Genomic DNA, 18539 nt, shown 5'->3' on the forward strand with positions numbered 1-18539 from the left:
TGATTTTAAATATCCACTTAGAAGAAACAACAGATTTTCCCTGAGGCCTTGGAACAATTTCCCAAACATCATTCTTAATAATGGATTGGTATTCTTCTATCATAGCATCCTTCCAAGCTATATGTTTAATAGCATCTGAAACATTGGTTGGTTCTGTTTTAGATCAATCACTCATGTTTACCGCATAGCTAGAAAATCTTTTGGGTCTTTTGCTTTCTTTGAAGGTTCCAGATGGTGCAACAAAGTCTTATGCTTCCTCTATAGTATTAATAGCCCAAAGTGGTCTTTTCTTAGGATTTTGAGTTTCCTCAATATTAAGATTTTGAATTTCCCCTTCAATTTCTTCAGTGTTCTCCCTTTGAAACTCAGATTCATGATTTTCTTTAGAACTAGGTATATGTGTAGGATCTTCAGAACTTAGGCTCTTTTGAATGCTAAATCTTCTTCAAATATTACATCCCTACTAAGTTCAATGTTTTTTTGACCAGGTATGTAAACTCTATATACTTTAGATTTTTCACTATACTCGACAAAAATACCTTTCCTCTTGGAGGGTTCTAACTTAGTTCTCTTTTCTTTTGGAACATGTATGTATACTGAGCACCCAAATATCCTAAGATGACTTATATTTGGTTAAACCTTAGAAAAGACTTCTTCAAGGGTTTTATTTTTAAGGTGAGAGTGAGGACCTCTGTTTTGAATATAGTCAGCTGTACATGAGACTTCTGCCCAAAGATAATATTCTAAATTTTGATAAAATATTATAGCTCTTCCTACTTCTATAATTGTTCTATTCTTCCTTTCTGCTACCTCGTTTTGTTGTGGGCTATAAGGAAAAATATACTCCCTCTTAATTCCTGCTTCTTTACAAATTTTTTAAACAAATCTGAAGTATATTCCCCTCCATTATCAGCCCTAAGAGTTTTACTTTTGTGTCCTGATAGGTTTTTAGTTAAAGATTTGAATTCTTTAAATCTCTTAAGGATTTCTTTTGATTCTTTACATTTTGAGAAGTAAATCCATGTTTTACTAGAGAAATCATCTATAAAAAGTATATAGTACTAGAATCCTCCAAGAGAAGGAACAAACATAGGTCCACATAAATCTGAGTGGACTATTTCTAAAACATTGTTAGTTTTTCTAGTGCTATCTTGAAATGGACTTTTGGTGTTCTTACCTAGAGCGCATCCTTTGCATATGCTCGAATGATCTTTATTCAACTTAGGTAAACCAGTAACCATCTTTTCCATAGTCGATAAGGCTTTGAAGTTTAGATGTCCTAACCTTCTATGCCACATTTTGTTTATATCAGTAGCTTCATGATTTAAGGCTTGAATAGGTTCTATATTTAATTCATACAAGTATCCCTTTCTTTAACCAATCAACTTTGATTTCTTAAATGAAGAGTTCTTAGACTAGGTCATTATTTAACCATCCATGAATGCAACCTTATGTCCGTCGTCTTCAAGTGTTGTAACAGAAATTAGATTCCTCTTGATTCCTGGTACATAGAGTACACTTTTGAGATGAAGAGAAAGACCCAACTTTAGTTTCAAGGTGTAGTTCCCAATTCCTTTGACAGAATGAGTGGCATTATCACCTATGGTAACTTCGTCATTAACTTCTTCTAATATTGAGTCTAGTACTTCTTTGTATCCTGTAATGTGTCGAGATGATCCACTATCAATTACCCATGCTTTAGTGTTGAATACAATACACGTTTCTTAGGATCATAGTTTTTCCCTTTCCTAGTAACGTTTGTACAGTTTACTTGCTGCTTTGTATTCTTAGGGCAATTAGATTTATAGTGTCCAAATTTTTCACATTTTAAGCATTTTATTTTGGATAAATCTCTGTTAGGCTTGTCATTTCTGTGATTACCCTTCTTTTTGAAGTGCTTCTTACATTTATAAGAATTTGTGTTGAGGACATGAAGTTCTTCATCTTCAGTTTTTAATTTCCCTCCTTTGTTGAGTTGCCTAGATTCTTCTTGAAGGCAATCTCTTTTAAGTCTATTGAAGTCTAGAAGTTTATCTCTAGCACTTACTCCTTGTGAGAATTTTCTCATGAATCCAATAAACCATCTATAGCCATAAGTGATAACTCTTTGTCTTCAATTATGGTCCCCATACTTGCAAGTTCATCTCTTAGACTAACCATCCTCAGGAAGTATGAATTCATAGATTCTCTCATCCTTATCTTTATATGATTGAGTTGCCTTTTTAGTGCAAGGGTTCTAGTTGCATTGTTAACCTCATATGCATTTAATAATGCACTCATCATATTAAATGCTGTCTGATGTTTCACTAGCATAGGTACTATTTCATTTTTAACTCAATCTAATATGATTTGCATGGCCTTCTTGTTTCCTTTAATCTAGATAGTTTTATGAGGATCAACATCAGGTCGCTTGGATTCCTTATCAACAAATTGTATTATATCATTGTCTTCAAGATTGATCATAATTCTGAATTTCCAAGCAATGAAGTGTTCTTTTCCATCAAACTTGTCTTTGGGTCTGATTGTGCTAGCCATTGAAGGTAGAAGGATGTTGCTAGATATTTTAAATCTGATTGTCAATTTGCAGAGCCTAGGTTCGACTACCAAAAATCTGATACCATGTTAGTTTTCTACAAATTCTGATCAACCAAAACTGATATAATGCTTTGACTCTTGCTGAAGATGGTCTTTAAATATATCAGACTATATATTAAGTGTTCTTGCTATGATGTATAGTTCTGCAAATAAAATATTTATTTTTGATATAAATTGTATAAGGTAGTAAATGTTAAAGGAGCGGACTTGTATTTTCTGTGTGTCCTTTATCCACATTCACACCCCATATATGTATAACAACCAATGGGCATGTCCTTAGAAAGGACATGCTCCTCTCTAGGTCGGTCCTAATCAATTGTTTTCATGAAATTGGCGTCTCTTGTGGATGATCATTAGTTAGTAATTAAACTAACTAAGTTTATTCAATTAGACTTTAACAAAAGTGCCCCAAGGAGATGCTGATCACAATGAAGACAATAGACAATTACATAGGCCTGTTCAATTAGGGATTTCATGCATATATTGGATCTGTTCGATCTGCAGACTTAGATCAGTATGATATCAGAGTTATATAGAATTAACAATGTTTGCCAACATTTTTGTGCCATTTCACATTGGACTAATAGATAAATAGTAGATTCACTCTCTTGTTTACACATCAGAAACCTAAAAGGGTCAGCATAACCTATTTTCATTTATCTTTGTCTTCTTAAAATTTTTGTCTGCATTGCTGGCCAAGAAAAAGATCCTACTTTTGGCAAGCTACTTGGATGCCAACACAAATCCGTACACCTCTCACACTTCTCCTTATCTCTCCATAAGAATTCATAGCTGAATTTTGTCAAATACTCCCTTCTATATATATATAAGGGAGATCAAATTTTTATTAATCGACAATCAGATTTTTACATAGAAAAGACAAAAACAACTAACTAGACTCTACTTCTATGTCTCGAGCATAGCTCTAGGTCTTCACTAGACTCTCTCTCTCTCTCTCTCTCTCTCTCTCTCTCTCTCCATATATATATATATATATATATATATATATATATATATATATGCTTCTAGTTTTTGCACTCGAGTGCTTCTAATTTAGTTTTGTAATATTGGTTTTTTGTTACTGCTTTTTTATTTATATTTCTATCTTCTTGATGTTTCTTCTTTTCTAGATATTCCTAGTTATTTGTTTAGTATTTTTAGACTTGGATTTTTATTTTATTTTTTCATAGAGTTGCTTGGTTGTTTATTTTTTGGTTTTTTTTTCTGATTATTTGCTTTTTTTATTTGTGTGCTTTTATTGGGGTCTTAATATTATTTTTTAATCTTGTTTTGTCATCTGGGTTGGGTGGAGGTCTTGTCAACCTTGGTGTTGGTGTTTGTCTCTTCCTCTCTCCTTCCCTCTCTTCTCCATACTTTTTAGTGGTTTCTTAGTCTACAATCTGTCTCTCCTGCATCTTGATGATAGATCATGTAGTGTGATTCAAAATGCTGACGGAAAAAATCTTTTCACCATCAAACCCAGAAACTCTATAGCATTCTGATGGATTGTGGGAATTTTATAGCTCTAATTTATATTTAGTCACAAAGCTTTAGTATTATACTATTATGTAATATATATCTTTTATTTTGTTTTTCTTATTAGTTGCTTTTAAGTTATTATTATGATTATTTTTTTATGGAGGTCATCCACAAACAAGTTTTAGGTACCTGATACGGGCCCATATGTGCTTGAAACCTCTTTGGCTAAGAGCCAAGGACTAAGGAGCATCCACACTGCCAAATTTTCCGAGGGCACAATCCCGTCCTCATCCCTTATGATGTCTTCGGACCTTGCACTCAGCAAGACTTGATCCCTGGTGGGCTCTGTGTGAGCCATTCAACTTCACCAGTAGACCAAGGGCCCATTGACTGCTTTTAAGTTTTTACACTTGTGTGTGATTGTTGAATTGCTGTATGCATATCAAACAACACTATTCAATTGAACTGTTTATGTCTTGATAGAATTTGTGGAGGTGACCTTTTAGTACATTCATAGTAGCCATCTTCTGAATTATCTGGATTGAGTTGTAAGTTGGTTAAGTATTGATTTCAATAGAACTAAAACCTCTTGTTCGAGTGTTTTGTTACGAGACCTAGTTTCTGCTTATGTTGGAAGTTCAAAACTGTACACTGTAGAATTGTATGGATTGTTTCTGTTGGTCCTAAATTCAGGAGGAGCTTGTTTTCCTATTGCAGCCAATAATATCAAATGTGTTTGGATATCGCCAGAAACCATGGGCTCAACATTTTTCTCGAAAATGTATGTTTCATCACTCTAACTTTTAGTGTAATGAGTTTATTCTATAAGCAATTAGTTTGAAACCTTTTGCATTAATATATTAATTTTTTGGTTTCAGTTTCTAGCTCTAATACTTACCAGACATTCTGTTTTTCAGTGATGCTGGGCACTTCAAGCCAGGCTCTTAATGCATTTTCTCTATGCACTACAAAGAAGTCCAGGGCAAAGTTTCTGACAAAAAAAGTTAGAGTCTTTTCAACAGAATCTTCTGAAGATCAGGTTTTGAGCACAACATTGCAATCTGATGTACAACGACAGGGATACTTTGATGAAACTGTCCAGGAAAGCATATCTTCTGTCAAGAGTGATTCTGTACCTCATGTTGAAACCAATGGGAGATCAGGCTTTATTTCTTTCTATGGAGGTACCAGTGAGAATCTGATAGGAGCAAGGAACAATGCATCTGCCGAAGAAAGGCAGTTTCCTTTCATATGGCATTTGGGTCCAGCAGTACTGGTATCATCTGCTATATTGCCACCACTTTTCTTGAGAAGAATTTTTGAATCAGTGCTTCCGAACTCTCTTTGGGCAGGTACTAGGCTTTGTGCTGCAAATTTGATGTTGAGTTTTGTTGCCTATTTATCAAATATAGTTTTTGCAGACTAGATTCAAGGAATACTCCAGATGAAACTAGAAAATACTTCCACAATGAAATTGTAGAAGCAGGCATTTAATTGTATTTATAATAGTTCAGAAGAACTATAGCTCATAGTTTTCTTCAGGAAGTTTTTTGAATCCGTGCTTACAGACTCTCTTGGCTTTGTGTTGCAAATTTAATGGCTGGTTCTGTGAGCTATTCTTCAAATACAGATTGTAGAGGCTAGATGGAACTATACAGGGGCTAGAAATTACCTCCACAATGAAATTGTAGGAGTTATTTCAGGCATTTAATTGTATGTCTAATTCTTGTTTTAATAACTATGTTAACACTGATAATGGATAACACTTTGTGCAGAGATGCTATCCCTTTTTGGTTTTAAGATGCTTTCTAACAAGGCCATCAGTGTCATCATCGCTGCTTTTCAGAAAATCTGCATTGTTTAATTATAGCAGTAGGCCTATTTTAATAAGATGTAGTAATGCTGCTGACTAACAAACAGCCAGAAGAGCGGGAGTTTGTATTGAAAGTGGTAGCATCTCGGCACGGAGAAGAATTCATAATTGGGTTTAACATAATTGTAGAATAACCATTATAAATGGCACATGGTGATTTTTTATTTTGTTATTGATCACTAATGCTACTGTGTACTATGTGCCCTTGTCAATAATGAGAAATGGATATCCTGGAATAATAGTGAGATGACCATCAATGCCAGTTTAGTTTTTCTGTTAATATAAGAGAAATATGATGGTTTCATAACCTGTCGCCTACAGAGAAACTACTGTGAAGAGATATATGTAAATCCATCAAGTTAAACATCAAGGTACAAGCCTCTGGATGTTCTCGTAAATAATGTATTTTTATAAATGTGGGTGAATGTATAAAGGTTGCAGACTCCCAATCTTGGTTTAACCATTGGTAACTATATCCTGAGTGAAATTCAGTCTATTCTTATATATTCCACAAAATAATCCACGTACGTAGTATAATGATAACGTTGGAGGAGAATTTCATTGCCAATACACAATCATATCGTTACCTGGAAAGTTGGAAATCCAGTTGAAAATAAAAATATCCTTCTCCCTCAAATATATAATTGGCATTATTAAGCTTTAAAGTACTGTCATGGAAATGGGGAAATTTCACATTATAATGGTAACCTTGGTAGGAGGCTAGCTTGTATATACCTTGAGAGTGTTGACCTTAGGCATTATCAGTGAAAGTAAGATTGGCAATCACAACTGTTCAACAGATTTTGACATAACTCAGAAGTTCAAGCAATTTAGAATATAATAATATAATATTAGGTTACACTAGAGGAAAGTAGAGAATATATTATGAAATATGCTGGGAAGTGCTATCCATGAATTTAGATGCTTAACTTGACTAATTGTTTTTTATAATAAGTACTTTTTGACAGTACTTGAAAATATGTATTACCAACTAGGATATACCTCAAAAACCTAGTTTAGAACATTCCAAAGATGAGAGGATCTCAAAGAGATTGTTGCAGCTGTTGATGCTGTTGCTTATCTGCATCATGCATGTACTAATATTTTAAACATAAATGATGTTCAAAAAAGCCATTTAGATAAAGGAAGCTTCTAAGAGAAGAAAGATGCATATGTACCCTGGTCAATAATTTACAATCAGTCTATGCAAATATACTTTCAATATATAAGAAGATATAATAGCTCATATGACTATCTCATCATTTCCGCCTTATTTTAAGCATATTGTTCACAACATAGTTGCAAATATTGTTCTCAGGAATAAACTGGTATAGTGGACACAATATTTTTCAAAAAATTTCAATTCATTTGGAAAAAGTGGGGAAAATTAGGTTAGGGTTAGGCTTTTCAAGAAAATGAAAAAATTGTGTAAGCTTTTTGAAAATGGAAATGTTCAGGTCAGGGGAAAGGGTTTAGGTTTAAAAAATTGAAAACTTACAATATTCAGTAAAAAACACTAGAAACATGATTTAATTGTTGCTGCCAATGTAATGTCCCCATTTTTTGGCCAGTCCGTGCAGTTGATTGAGTTAGCTCATCATGGCGACCCTCGTGAGATGACAAGGTGTTTTGGGGGTCTTAGTTGATTATTTATTATTTTTAGTAAGTCTATTAGGGGCTGTTGCTATTTTTAGCAGTGCAGTGGATGGCTTGGCAGTTGGTCGTCCCTTGCGGTTGATCAAGTTAATAATTACATGAGCTTTTATTTATTTATTCATTGAGTTGCATTATTATAATAATGACTTTAAGAGATATTTCTAAAAAGCAAGTTCGAAAGTTTCTAGTGTTGAGTTCTTTTGGGAACTTCCATGTTTTCTAAAGTGGAATTTTATGGAAACTTTTGCCAATGAAAAAGCTTATAAATGATAGCTTTTTTCATCGGGAAAAAATGCACTTGATTATATATTTGATTTTGTGCCTTTGTGGCTTCTTCTTGGGTTCTTAACTATATGCCCTTGCTGATGTATAAGGGTTGGAAATTCTGAAAATTGTACTTGCAATTTAGCTGTTGAGGTATAGCTAAGATTGCCTAACTTCTCTACTGTCATCACTGTATCTGAAAAGTATTTTAATTCCACTGCTGAAGTATAGTGGATTTGTTATTCGCTTGATTCTCCTACTGCGCCCTTTGTGTCTAGGGAGACAGATGTTTTGAAGGTCAATTAATTGCCACTGTTGGGCAATTGAAGAAGGACCGATCTGGTTATAGTGACAGCTGAGATCGAAATTCTGCAAGTATGTGTGGACTGAGTTTCCAACTTGGATGTCATTTTGTTATTGCTAGTGTTTGTGGTCAATAATTACGGCCAGGAAAGGGCTGAGCTTATTCCTTGTGATATCGTGAGCCACCTGTGGAATGAGTTTGAAGCCAGACATCAAACATTTCCTATTGCCGTTGCAATTGGGGTCGGGTTTATCTAAATAAACATTGGACATGGGCTCTTTGGTTGTGTTAGGAGTTAGAGGTAGCAGCCGTGGAATATCATTGCTACGTTGGACACATTCATTGTTGTTTAGTGGCACCTGCAAATACAAACAGCAACCAGGCTTTTTTTAGAAGTTTCTAATAGAATTAAGTTGTTCAAAGATGCTTTCTTGGCAATAAAATCTGACATAATTTGGAGTTGTTTGTATGATCATAATACTCCCCTTGTGTTATCATATACTTCGCAAGAATTCAGAAAATATAGTTTTTTTAAAGAAATTGAAAATAGAAAAAAGCAAATTTATTCATTAGCTGATCAAGACTTGCAGAGGAAAACGAAGGGTTTTTACAACCAACTTATCACAAGTTTATCATGATTTCTTTGGGAAAAATTGATGATCACGAGTTTAACAAAAGTTATGGGTTTTCAGCTCAAAAAATCATTTTCCCAGGCGATTTTCAATTTTTCACAGTTCTCTTGTTACCTTGTGTTTCAGTGAATAGGTAAAGCAGGAACAAGGGGATGCATTTTGGGGGGGATTATAGGAGGGAGACATTTTTTAGTGGATAGTAGGGGGTGTCTATTAAAATATAAAAAATTCAAACATTCATGTAAGGTGTGTACAATGAAAAAAAGACTACGAACACATAGTGACTCTAAAATGTAAAAGCCCCATCCCATCCCATCCTTGTGCCCCCGGGACATTCCAGGGACAAGGACAGCCCATTCTGGCTGGAGAAGTGTCCGTGGGAAACTCAGCAATTTCTCATGACTTTTTGATAATTTTTGTAATGTCTTATTATCCTTATGTAGATGTGGGAAGGTTGATCAAATGCAGACTAGGACATCCACTTGGCTTCTGTTGGCAAATCAGCCCTTGCAATTTATGGACATCAATTAGTGTATCTTCATGAGAGCTAACTATCTCTTCCTTTGATTTTGGTTGCTTGCATAGCTTTACAGGACTCACAATATTGTGCATCTCAAGCTGAGATTGCTATTTTTTTTGCTAATCTATTGCAAAATGGATTTAGGTCCAGACTTGCTCTTATGACTTAATTCAGCTAAGATCTAAATCTTTATTTATATGTAGAGGCTTAGGGCCCAACTTGATCGCTAACCTTAAAATGCAGAGTGACATTGATGGTGACCACGAAGCTCTTTTGGCTTTCCATAGTGTATCATGATCATGTGTATGGATTTTAGCAGAACATTGGCCAAAAGAGGAAGCCTTAGCTTGCTCATTTTGCTGATGAGATGGGAGAGGCTCAAGGAGATCTATTAGAATGTACTAACTTATACGGATCAAGTGATTGATACTGGTAACGAACTTCAAATGAAAAGGTTTATATAGAAACATGGATAGGTCAATTATAGTTCAATATAACCTCTGTTTGGTTGTTAGTTTGTGGATGCAAGAATGTAGATAGTCTAATCTGATAAACCAAATCTTCCACAAGTTTTCCTAGTGGAATGGATCATGTAATTGGTTTCTGTCCTTGTGTTGTAAACTTTTAACACATTTGTATATTGGTTCTTATATTTTCGTGTTCATGTGCAATGTTTTGAGTTCGTTTTAAAACTAATTGAAACATGTGATGGATGGAGAAGTAGGTGGGTAACCTCACCTTAAAAGTTGTCACCTAAGAGGTAGATTGTGGGAAGTGAATGTTGATAAATGATATGTTTAATTACTGTAGCATGCCATGGTTTCGCATGGATTTGTAATTAGACATCCAAAAACTTCTTTTGTATCAAGAAACCTTATAATGATCAGTTTAACTTAGATTACAAATAGGCATTATTGAGGTGCATGTATATACATAGGAGCTGGACTACTATATTTGATCAATGGACAGGGAGTATATTGCTTATAAAAGCTTCAAACATGCACTTGAAAGCCACTTGCAACAGTTAGCAATATAACAGATTATGTGCATATCAAAGGGGAAATCATAAAGATATCATAAATGATGGAGAACAAAATATATTAAGATAATCGTTACATAAGAGAACAGAAACCTTTCAAATGGAAAAATCAATTCCAGTCAAAGCAAATTATAAATTCTGCTAATCACTATGTAATAGCATATTACAGATGGTTACAATGCTATAGTGGTGTACCTGAGGTTTCACAATGCCTTAGAAGCTCCAATAATGCCTGCAATGCCACTGTTACCATAAAAACCTCATAGCTACACTTGTACAGCCAAGAGAAAGTCTAGAGCCACCATTCCAGTGAGATCTAACCTTTTGCATTTCATGATCCAACAAAATGTTAGCTTTGTTGACTTCGGAAACCATGGAAAATCGAAGATCAAATATTCAAAAAGCGAATTCAACTGATAGAACCCTTTGATTCCACATTCTGTTTGCATTTTGATGCTTTTGCCGGTTCTACCATGGTCATTTGAATTTTTGCTGCTCTTCACAAACATTGAATGTCATGACCCAAATGGTCCAGTACAGCTTTACCCTCCTTCAGTGATTGATATATGTAATTAAGAGTGCATGCTCAGAGGTAGAGGGAATTATATGTGCAACCAGAAAACACGCTGTTATAGATTTTGTTTTTAACCATAAATATAAGGGGAATCAGAGGCACCAAATTATGTTGTGCTTATGAAATGTGTAGCGTTTATAATGATGGGTGAGTCATTATCATGCCCATGGGGTAGTAATGCCTAACGAGTGACATTGACCATATGCAGAGGCTATCATATGGGAGGTTTGTGACGGGCATAGAGCTGCAGGTTTATGCAGTCATAATGCAAAGCTTAAGAGTGAGTTAATTTTAGATTGAAAAGGATTGCTCCCATACTCACACTGTCTCAGATGAATTTTATTTGGTGGCTTGATATTTTAATATGAAAGTATGATCCTTAACGAGTATAGACATATTGGGCTGAAAGATCATTCCTGTATTTTTTTTCTCAAAACTGTCAATCATTGAAACATAATATCTTCTAAACCAATGACAGCAGAAATGGAGCCAACACATAAGCTCAACTACTCATAGCCTTTTCACTATCCGATTAATTGATAAAATTTGACAAGAATTAAAATACAAAATGACCCAAAATTGTAAAGGCACTGATAGTCATGGTGCATGCCTTTTGAGCTTTGAGGGAGCAGCTGGATAATCATAATAGAAATATTACTGCAAGTTTATCAGTCGTAACATTAGAACTGAGCAGGTTTGTTGAAAGCTAGAGGTTGAATTTAAACCAGAAATAACTAATTACAATAATTTTAGAAAAACAAAAAATTCAGATAACAAGAAGTCCACAGGATTATATCCTGGAAAAAAACCTCCTACTCGAGGGAAACAACCCAGCCCACTGAAATTTAGATTTTTCATTCAATGTTATCATAAACATTACAAATATAAATTGCTTATGATTGAAGTTCTCAATAGTCAATCAATAAGCCTATCTTCTTTTATCAAAACCTTATATCAGAGTCTCTCAGATATAATCTGAAATACAAAATTATGATTCTCAGAATTAGTACCTGCTTAGAACAGTTTCAGAATTGCAATACACAATGATATGTATTCAGATTTCCAGCACAAATAATCACAAGACTGTTTCATGTTCCTCCAAAAAACAATTGCACCACAAAATAAAGAAGGCAATGATGAGAATAGATGCCCGATCATTCATGTAACATTGGTTACAAGAAAACTTAATGGAGAAAGGCTTGAACGGTGGTCTTCAAACCAGAGACTGCCAGTGTGGAAGGAAACTAACTGTATAGAGCCACAGTAGATATGAGCCACTGAGTAGGCAAAAATGGCAATAATAATGATGAAATAAATTTGTGGTGCCATAATATGAACCGGCACAAATCTACAATGATGGAGAATACTTCGAGAATGATAAATTCACAAAAATGGTGGATATAAAGAACTATAATAAACTGATGCCTAGTCAGCATTTGACTTGGAACTTAGAATATGAACCACGATCAAGGCTGATGGTATAGTAACCATGCCAAATAAAGGCTAAGTATCGGACACACAATACTTCCTGAAGCACGAATGAGCAAAGAACCAGAACATGAGAACTCTTCATAGAGAACTCTAATCAGAATAGAATAGAGAACATTGCAGGAGCAGCAATAAGAAGAGATAACTCTTATCTTCAACACTAGGGAAGCCTGTAAGAAACAGAGAACATCAAATTGAGAAAGAGATCTATCTCACAGCTACTAAAAACTCAACAGAGGCCATATATAAAATATGTTAGCTAATGATTTGAATGCAGCATGAAAATCCTCCCTTTAATTATTAAAATGTGTCACAGGACATGTCCCCACCCTCAGAGCCTCATTCCCATTCCCTCAGGTATATCAGGGATGACGGAACTGCAGGCATGCACCCTGACTGCTCACCCACACAAGAAAATTCCTGAAATGTCTTGGAAGTGTGTTCCCACTTTAAGGGGTGGGAGGACATGGTTAGAAGATGCTTGGCTATCCCTGAGATGTCACTTGATTGTCCCAGGACATCCTGGTGTCCCTGACAGAAAAGCAAATTTTTAGCTTGTTTTAAATAAAAACTGCTCATAACACTTAAACAGATTGTTTACTATATCATGAGAGTATTATAACAGTTGTATAACATGATGGCATATCAATAAGTATGTTATAACAGCAAGAAATATATCATAGAGAGATTCATAGTTAAGGATAAATTATTTAGCAGTTAACACTAATAGCAATAACTTGAATTTTTAATATCATTGTTATAATTTATAAATGTTGCAAAGTTCAGATTTTTGATATATTAGAGGCAGTTATTATTGTCAGTTGCAAAAGAGATAAAAGGTGCATTGGCCATGGTCTGGTACAGTGAGAAGTACAAAGAAACAATTTGTTTTGGAATCCGATGTTCCTGCTGGCTTCTGCATACATCATCCAACATCATTCTAATGTATCTCGTTAATATGTTTTTATTGCTGCTGGTATAGTTCAGTTCATTAATTTATGGAAGAGAGAGAGAGAGATTGCTCCATCATCTCTGCCCTTAAATTCAATGATACATAGATTAATTTTGACAGGTTGGTTTGTGGATATATTTATCGACTTACAAGATATATATATATATATATATATATATATATATATATATATATATAGAACAAAAAAAAAGGTATTGTAGAGAATATTGGATTTTGTCTTAGACTGAGACATGCTAAATCAAGTAGTAGCTAAGATATTATCTCAACAGACTAGTGCTTAGAATGGATTGACACGTCCTTGAAAAACTCAGAAGGTTGAAACATAACAAATCTTTTATATATAAATTCTAAACTATGTGGCTTCTGATTTGTTTTTCAATTTTACAAGTATTATAGGGACACAATTGCTGTGCCTCAATCAAATTTTGTCATTGCCTTTTTTTGTTTCTTTTGTCCATCTTATAAAGAAAAATCAAATGATCACAAAAAATATGTTTTTATTGCTAATTTCAGACCCTTTGTATTTGCAGATTTTCTCATAATACTTTTCACAGAAGCTTTCTTCTACGCTGGGGTTGCTGTCTTTATACAACTTACTAATAATTTGCGCAGAGCCTTTCTGAAATTCACATCAAGTGAATGGAGCTTAATTAACAAATTATTTTGGTACAGGGGCCCTTCAGTTACCAACTTATTGCTTAATGTATCAATGCCTCTTGTTTGTACTGCTATTGTATGGAAATGGGCAGGACTCGCAGCACTCGCTGCATTTGCACCATATTTGGCTGGCTTAGTAATCCAGTTCACATTTGAACGATATGCTGCAAATAAAAGGACATCTACATGGCCCATTGTTCCCATTATTTTTGAGGTATCGTCACCTTACCCTTTCTCTATTTGATTTATCCTCGTTCTACTATTTGAATGGTTATATTTCCTCCACTGATTTAATTGTTAACCTTATTTGCTATTTTATAGTTTACCTTGCTTTACTCTTATTTTGTATTATATATACGCCAAGGAAATTTTATTCAGAAAAGAAAATTATAAATGAAATTTCTTAAAATGTTTCATGGATTGGTTAATATCACAATGCAATGGAATTACTTCCTGAGTAGTCAAATGTAGACTAAAGATTCCATTTTTAACTTAGGGTGGGTCTTGCACTGGTAACTGTTATTTCATTAGAAATGTGTTTTCTTGAAGGTAATCATTGGTAAGCCATCCTCACATCCAGAAAATCTGTTGGTTTCAAATTGATGAAGGGCAATAACACTGTCAGGTTTTGAAGAATCAAATGGCCGAGGACACAGCGTAATAATAATTACTTGTTCCTACCTATGATGATAAGCTAATTGGTAAGCTCTTTGTCATGTAAAGCATTCCATCTGAAGGGAGTAAAAGCTTTTCTATATGGCTTTGGTCTTGGTCATATTTAACAATACGATCACTGATTGAAAGAGCTTCTGGCAATAACTGCATAAATGTTTTTGATTGAATTTTCTTGTTTAGCCATTGACAGTGACCATATCAAAGTCATGGTGGCTCCACAGTCCAATTCAATTGAAAGAGCTTTTTGTGATAAATGTGTAAATGCTGTGTATTAAGACAAGAAATAAAATTGAGCTTAGCATGTTTACCAAGAAAAATGACTTGGGAAACAAAGCAAGAAATCAGAAGCTTTTAATAATTCTGGACTCACCAGAATATGTAAGGAAGGAATACTACTTAGGAAATCTCACAGATAACCTTTCTGAGAGCAGGTTGGAAAGGCTAAAAGTGTGTCATATATGGGGACACAAGAAAGATATTTAAGGATGACCACCTATTTTAAAAACTAAGAATGACCAAATTGTATAGGAAAGCTTAGGCATGAAAGGATGGAAACTTGACAATTCCTTACTAAAGAACATGTTGGATGGGTAAGTTAGCTGTGCAAAAGTGATTCAAGAGAAGAAGAAAAGAAAACGACAGTTCAAGGCTTCCTAAGAAACTAATCTAGTTGCAAGAATGCCTACAACAATTAAACAATTAAACACATGCTCAAACTGATGCAGTTCAAGGTAGGTGTATCCCTAAAGGAGGTGACCAAGCCCCCAACAAATAACAACACAGCCGAAATATAACCAAATACAATTGAAAACAACTCCTTTATTAACAACAGATTTTGAATTACATTTGATGAACCACATACATGTCGGGCTGTAAGGCCTTCTGGGTTACGGCCAGTATATTCTAGATTACAAACCAAACTCACAACTCTCAAGCTATCCTCTTGTTCTATCAATGATACTTCCTTACAAGACTCAAATACATCACATATGTAGCCATCAGGACACACATGTTGGCTTTGAGTTCACAATCTCCAACAATAGGGAACGTGCTATACAATATAGGACCGACCCTCAATGAATTAATGACCAAATACATAATACATTATAAAACCTTCAGCAGCCTTATAGGTCTGCACATTATCCACCTATCCTGATCGAAGAGCATGTAAGCTAACTCTTAAATATAGAACCTCGCCGAAATAAATACTAAGCATCATATGAAGAACAACATAGGAAATCAACACCTGAGAAGATGAAGCATAACTTCCACCAATTGTAACATTAAATTATGTGCACTTAGGATATTGATCCATGATGGGTGCACAATAAGAAGCCAAGCCTGTGGAATCTAGAAAGGACAAACAAGTGTTCGCTAGATCAAACTATCAAACAAAGAACAAGCAAATATCTTTTTGGGGATGGAAGATTGCCAACAGCCCAAGGATGCTCCTAAATCAGACACCCAAGGTGATAAAAGATGTTCCATAAGGACTTATGAACATCTGAAAGAATTCAAAACATAAATCTCATGCTCATTCTTAACGCATAAATCCTCTTCATCAATCAACTTTGTTATTGAATAGCGTTGGTCAGACTATAGATTGTATATGTATGTGTGTGTATGTTTTACATACACTCACATATGTATATAAACTCAGTCTGATAATATATCTTAAATATGATCAAGCACTTCATATCAAACTAAGATGAAAATCTGTACATATATATACATTCGATACCAAAACATGATGGTCTAATGAATCAATCCAATATGTTTCTTTATAAATAACATATTAGTCGCAAATTAGTTAGTACTAACTAACTATATATGGGCCAAAAATACAACGGACGGTGGAGATCAAAACAAGATCAACGATCTATATTGGATCCTAAAAACCCTAATTAGGGTTGCCACCCCATCGGCCAATGAGAAGATGCCACCTCATCAATGGACCAATGAAAAAAGTGGCAACCAATGAGAAGGCACCAAAATGGTGGCCGATCAAAAATAGACACTTGTCCTATTCTAGAAGAAAGAGAAATTGCCACTTGGGCTTACATCAAATGATCTTCTAATATAAATCTTCCCTTTTCTTTCATTTTCTTAGCTAAGGCAATGAACTTAGCTAGCCCTTCATTAACTTCTTCCATAGGAGGACAAGGTGTGTGCTTGGTCCTAAGTTCCATTGATTTGACCACGCTGCTTGCTGCTTGTAGTACCTTTTCATGGTCCCTATATTTTTTCGCAAATCCAATAAAAGCACTGAGAGAGGAAAGGGTGCCCAAATGCTTTTTCTTGATAGCAACCTTTCCCAACTCATCAAACTTTGATCAAAATTTGTCTCGTTGACATCCTCTTTGCCAAGGGGGATTGTCCTTCCTTTAGTCTATCCTTCATCCGTATCATGTCCACTGTACCGATATTGGTGTCGGTTATTCTCTTCATTTTCGAGAAGAAGGGCGTTTTCGGCATCATATTCTCTTTGTCTTTCTTAGTCTTGTCCATTTGGGATTCTTACTTGCACTAACATCCTCCATGCTCGTCTCCCTATTACGGGATGGTAGAGTGGTGGACCAGAAGGCAAGTAGAACCAAGGGAAGCAATCCTAAGACTAGAACAAAAGAAGGATGTCAGCTTAAGGACCCCTTGCAACTCTAAATGATGAAAATTCGCCTTAACCAATAATCTTACAGTGACTTTTTGGAATTAGGACCTGACCTTAAGAACTTCAAATCCCTTGCAAATCAGAAATTTATCATGCAATTCACCTCCAAATAAAATTACCCAACCTAGCTCAAAAACTGTAGCCTCTTGCAAAAATCAGAATTTTATCTCCCACAAATTTTGGCTCCCACAAATTTCGCCAAGCAAGAAGAGTGCAGATTTGCTCTTGCAAAATCACCAACGCCTTGAGAAGGAGAAGTGAGAAGTGAGGAAGAAATGGGAGAGAGGCCTCCTCTTATACCCAACTTTCTTACTCCCCCCAAGCTAGCCGACTTGGACCCTGGGAGCAAGAAAAAAACAATAATTAATGTAAAAATTATGGCCTACAATTAAATACTTAGCTAAATATTAATTTTGCTAAAATGAAAATTGCCTTTTAAAATTGCCAATTAGATCTAAATTGCAAAAGGAAATTAAATGGTGCCTTGGAGATGTTAAATATTTTCATTTAATAAGGATTTAGTAATTAATATGTCATTAAAATTGGATTTTAGCTAACCAAAAGCCATTTTTCAATATTAAATTACCAATTTCATTGAAGGCAAAAAGTTTTCAAGGCAATTTTAATCTATTAAAGCCAATTTTTTGCAATTTTAACCCAAATTGATTTTGCTATGCCAACAATTTTTTTTTGACAAAAATAAAATAAAGTTTCTTCTAGAGCCAAAAATTGATTTTTGCAATTTTATTTCACCAAAATTAAAATTTTCACCAATTTTTTTTTTTTTTTGAGATTTTCCAAAACTTAAGTCTAACAATTTTTTTCTCTTTTGAAAGATTATTCAAATTGACACAATTATATCCGGATTTTCAAAGGAAAATGTCTAAGTACAAATTTACAATTTTATCCTGCCAAATATTGCTCTTTAAAATTTGTTAGGCTCAAGGATTAAATTGGTTGCTCTGGAAAATCAAGTTGAAACCGGGTGAAAATAAATCTAACCCTCCCCACATTTGTCCTGAAGGTGCCAAGGCGTGAAATTTTCAAAACTCAAAAATTTTGGGCAATCCAAAAATTTGCCGAGGTGATTAAAAAAAGGGGGGTCCCCAAAGAATTTGGGGCGATGGTGTGAGAACCTCACA

The 18539-nt window shown here is 34.7% G+C and overlaps 1 protein-coding gene across 2 annotated transcripts in view; it reads left to right on the forward strand.

Annotated features, from left to right (window-relative positions):
* The window catches only part of LOC149561362 (uncharacterized), a 79686-nt gene that overhangs the window by 46339 nt on the left and 14808 nt on the right, over window positions 1-18539 (forward strand). The window contains exons 2-4 of one of the 2 annotated variants that reach the window (XM_089825102.1): window positions 4768-4855; window positions 4992-5426; window positions 13928-14268. In XM_089825102.1, coding sequence (XP_089681228.1) covers window positions 4768-4855; window positions 4992-5426; window positions 13928-14268 — 864 coding nt within the window. The remainder of the gene's footprint in view (window positions 1-4767; window positions 4856-4991; window positions 5427-13927; window positions 14269-18539) is intronic. The other variant, XM_089825103.1, reaches the window with a different exon arrangement.

This window comes from Cupressus sempervirens, chromosome 4 (assembly GCF_028749045.1).
Source record: "Cupressus sempervirens isolate cs-2001-9-10 chromosome 4, ASM2874904v1, whole genome shotgun sequence".
In the NCBI taxonomy this organism is placed as follows: domain Eukaryota; kingdom Viridiplantae; phylum Streptophyta; class Pinopsida; order Cupressales; family Cupressaceae; genus Cupressus; species Cupressus sempervirens.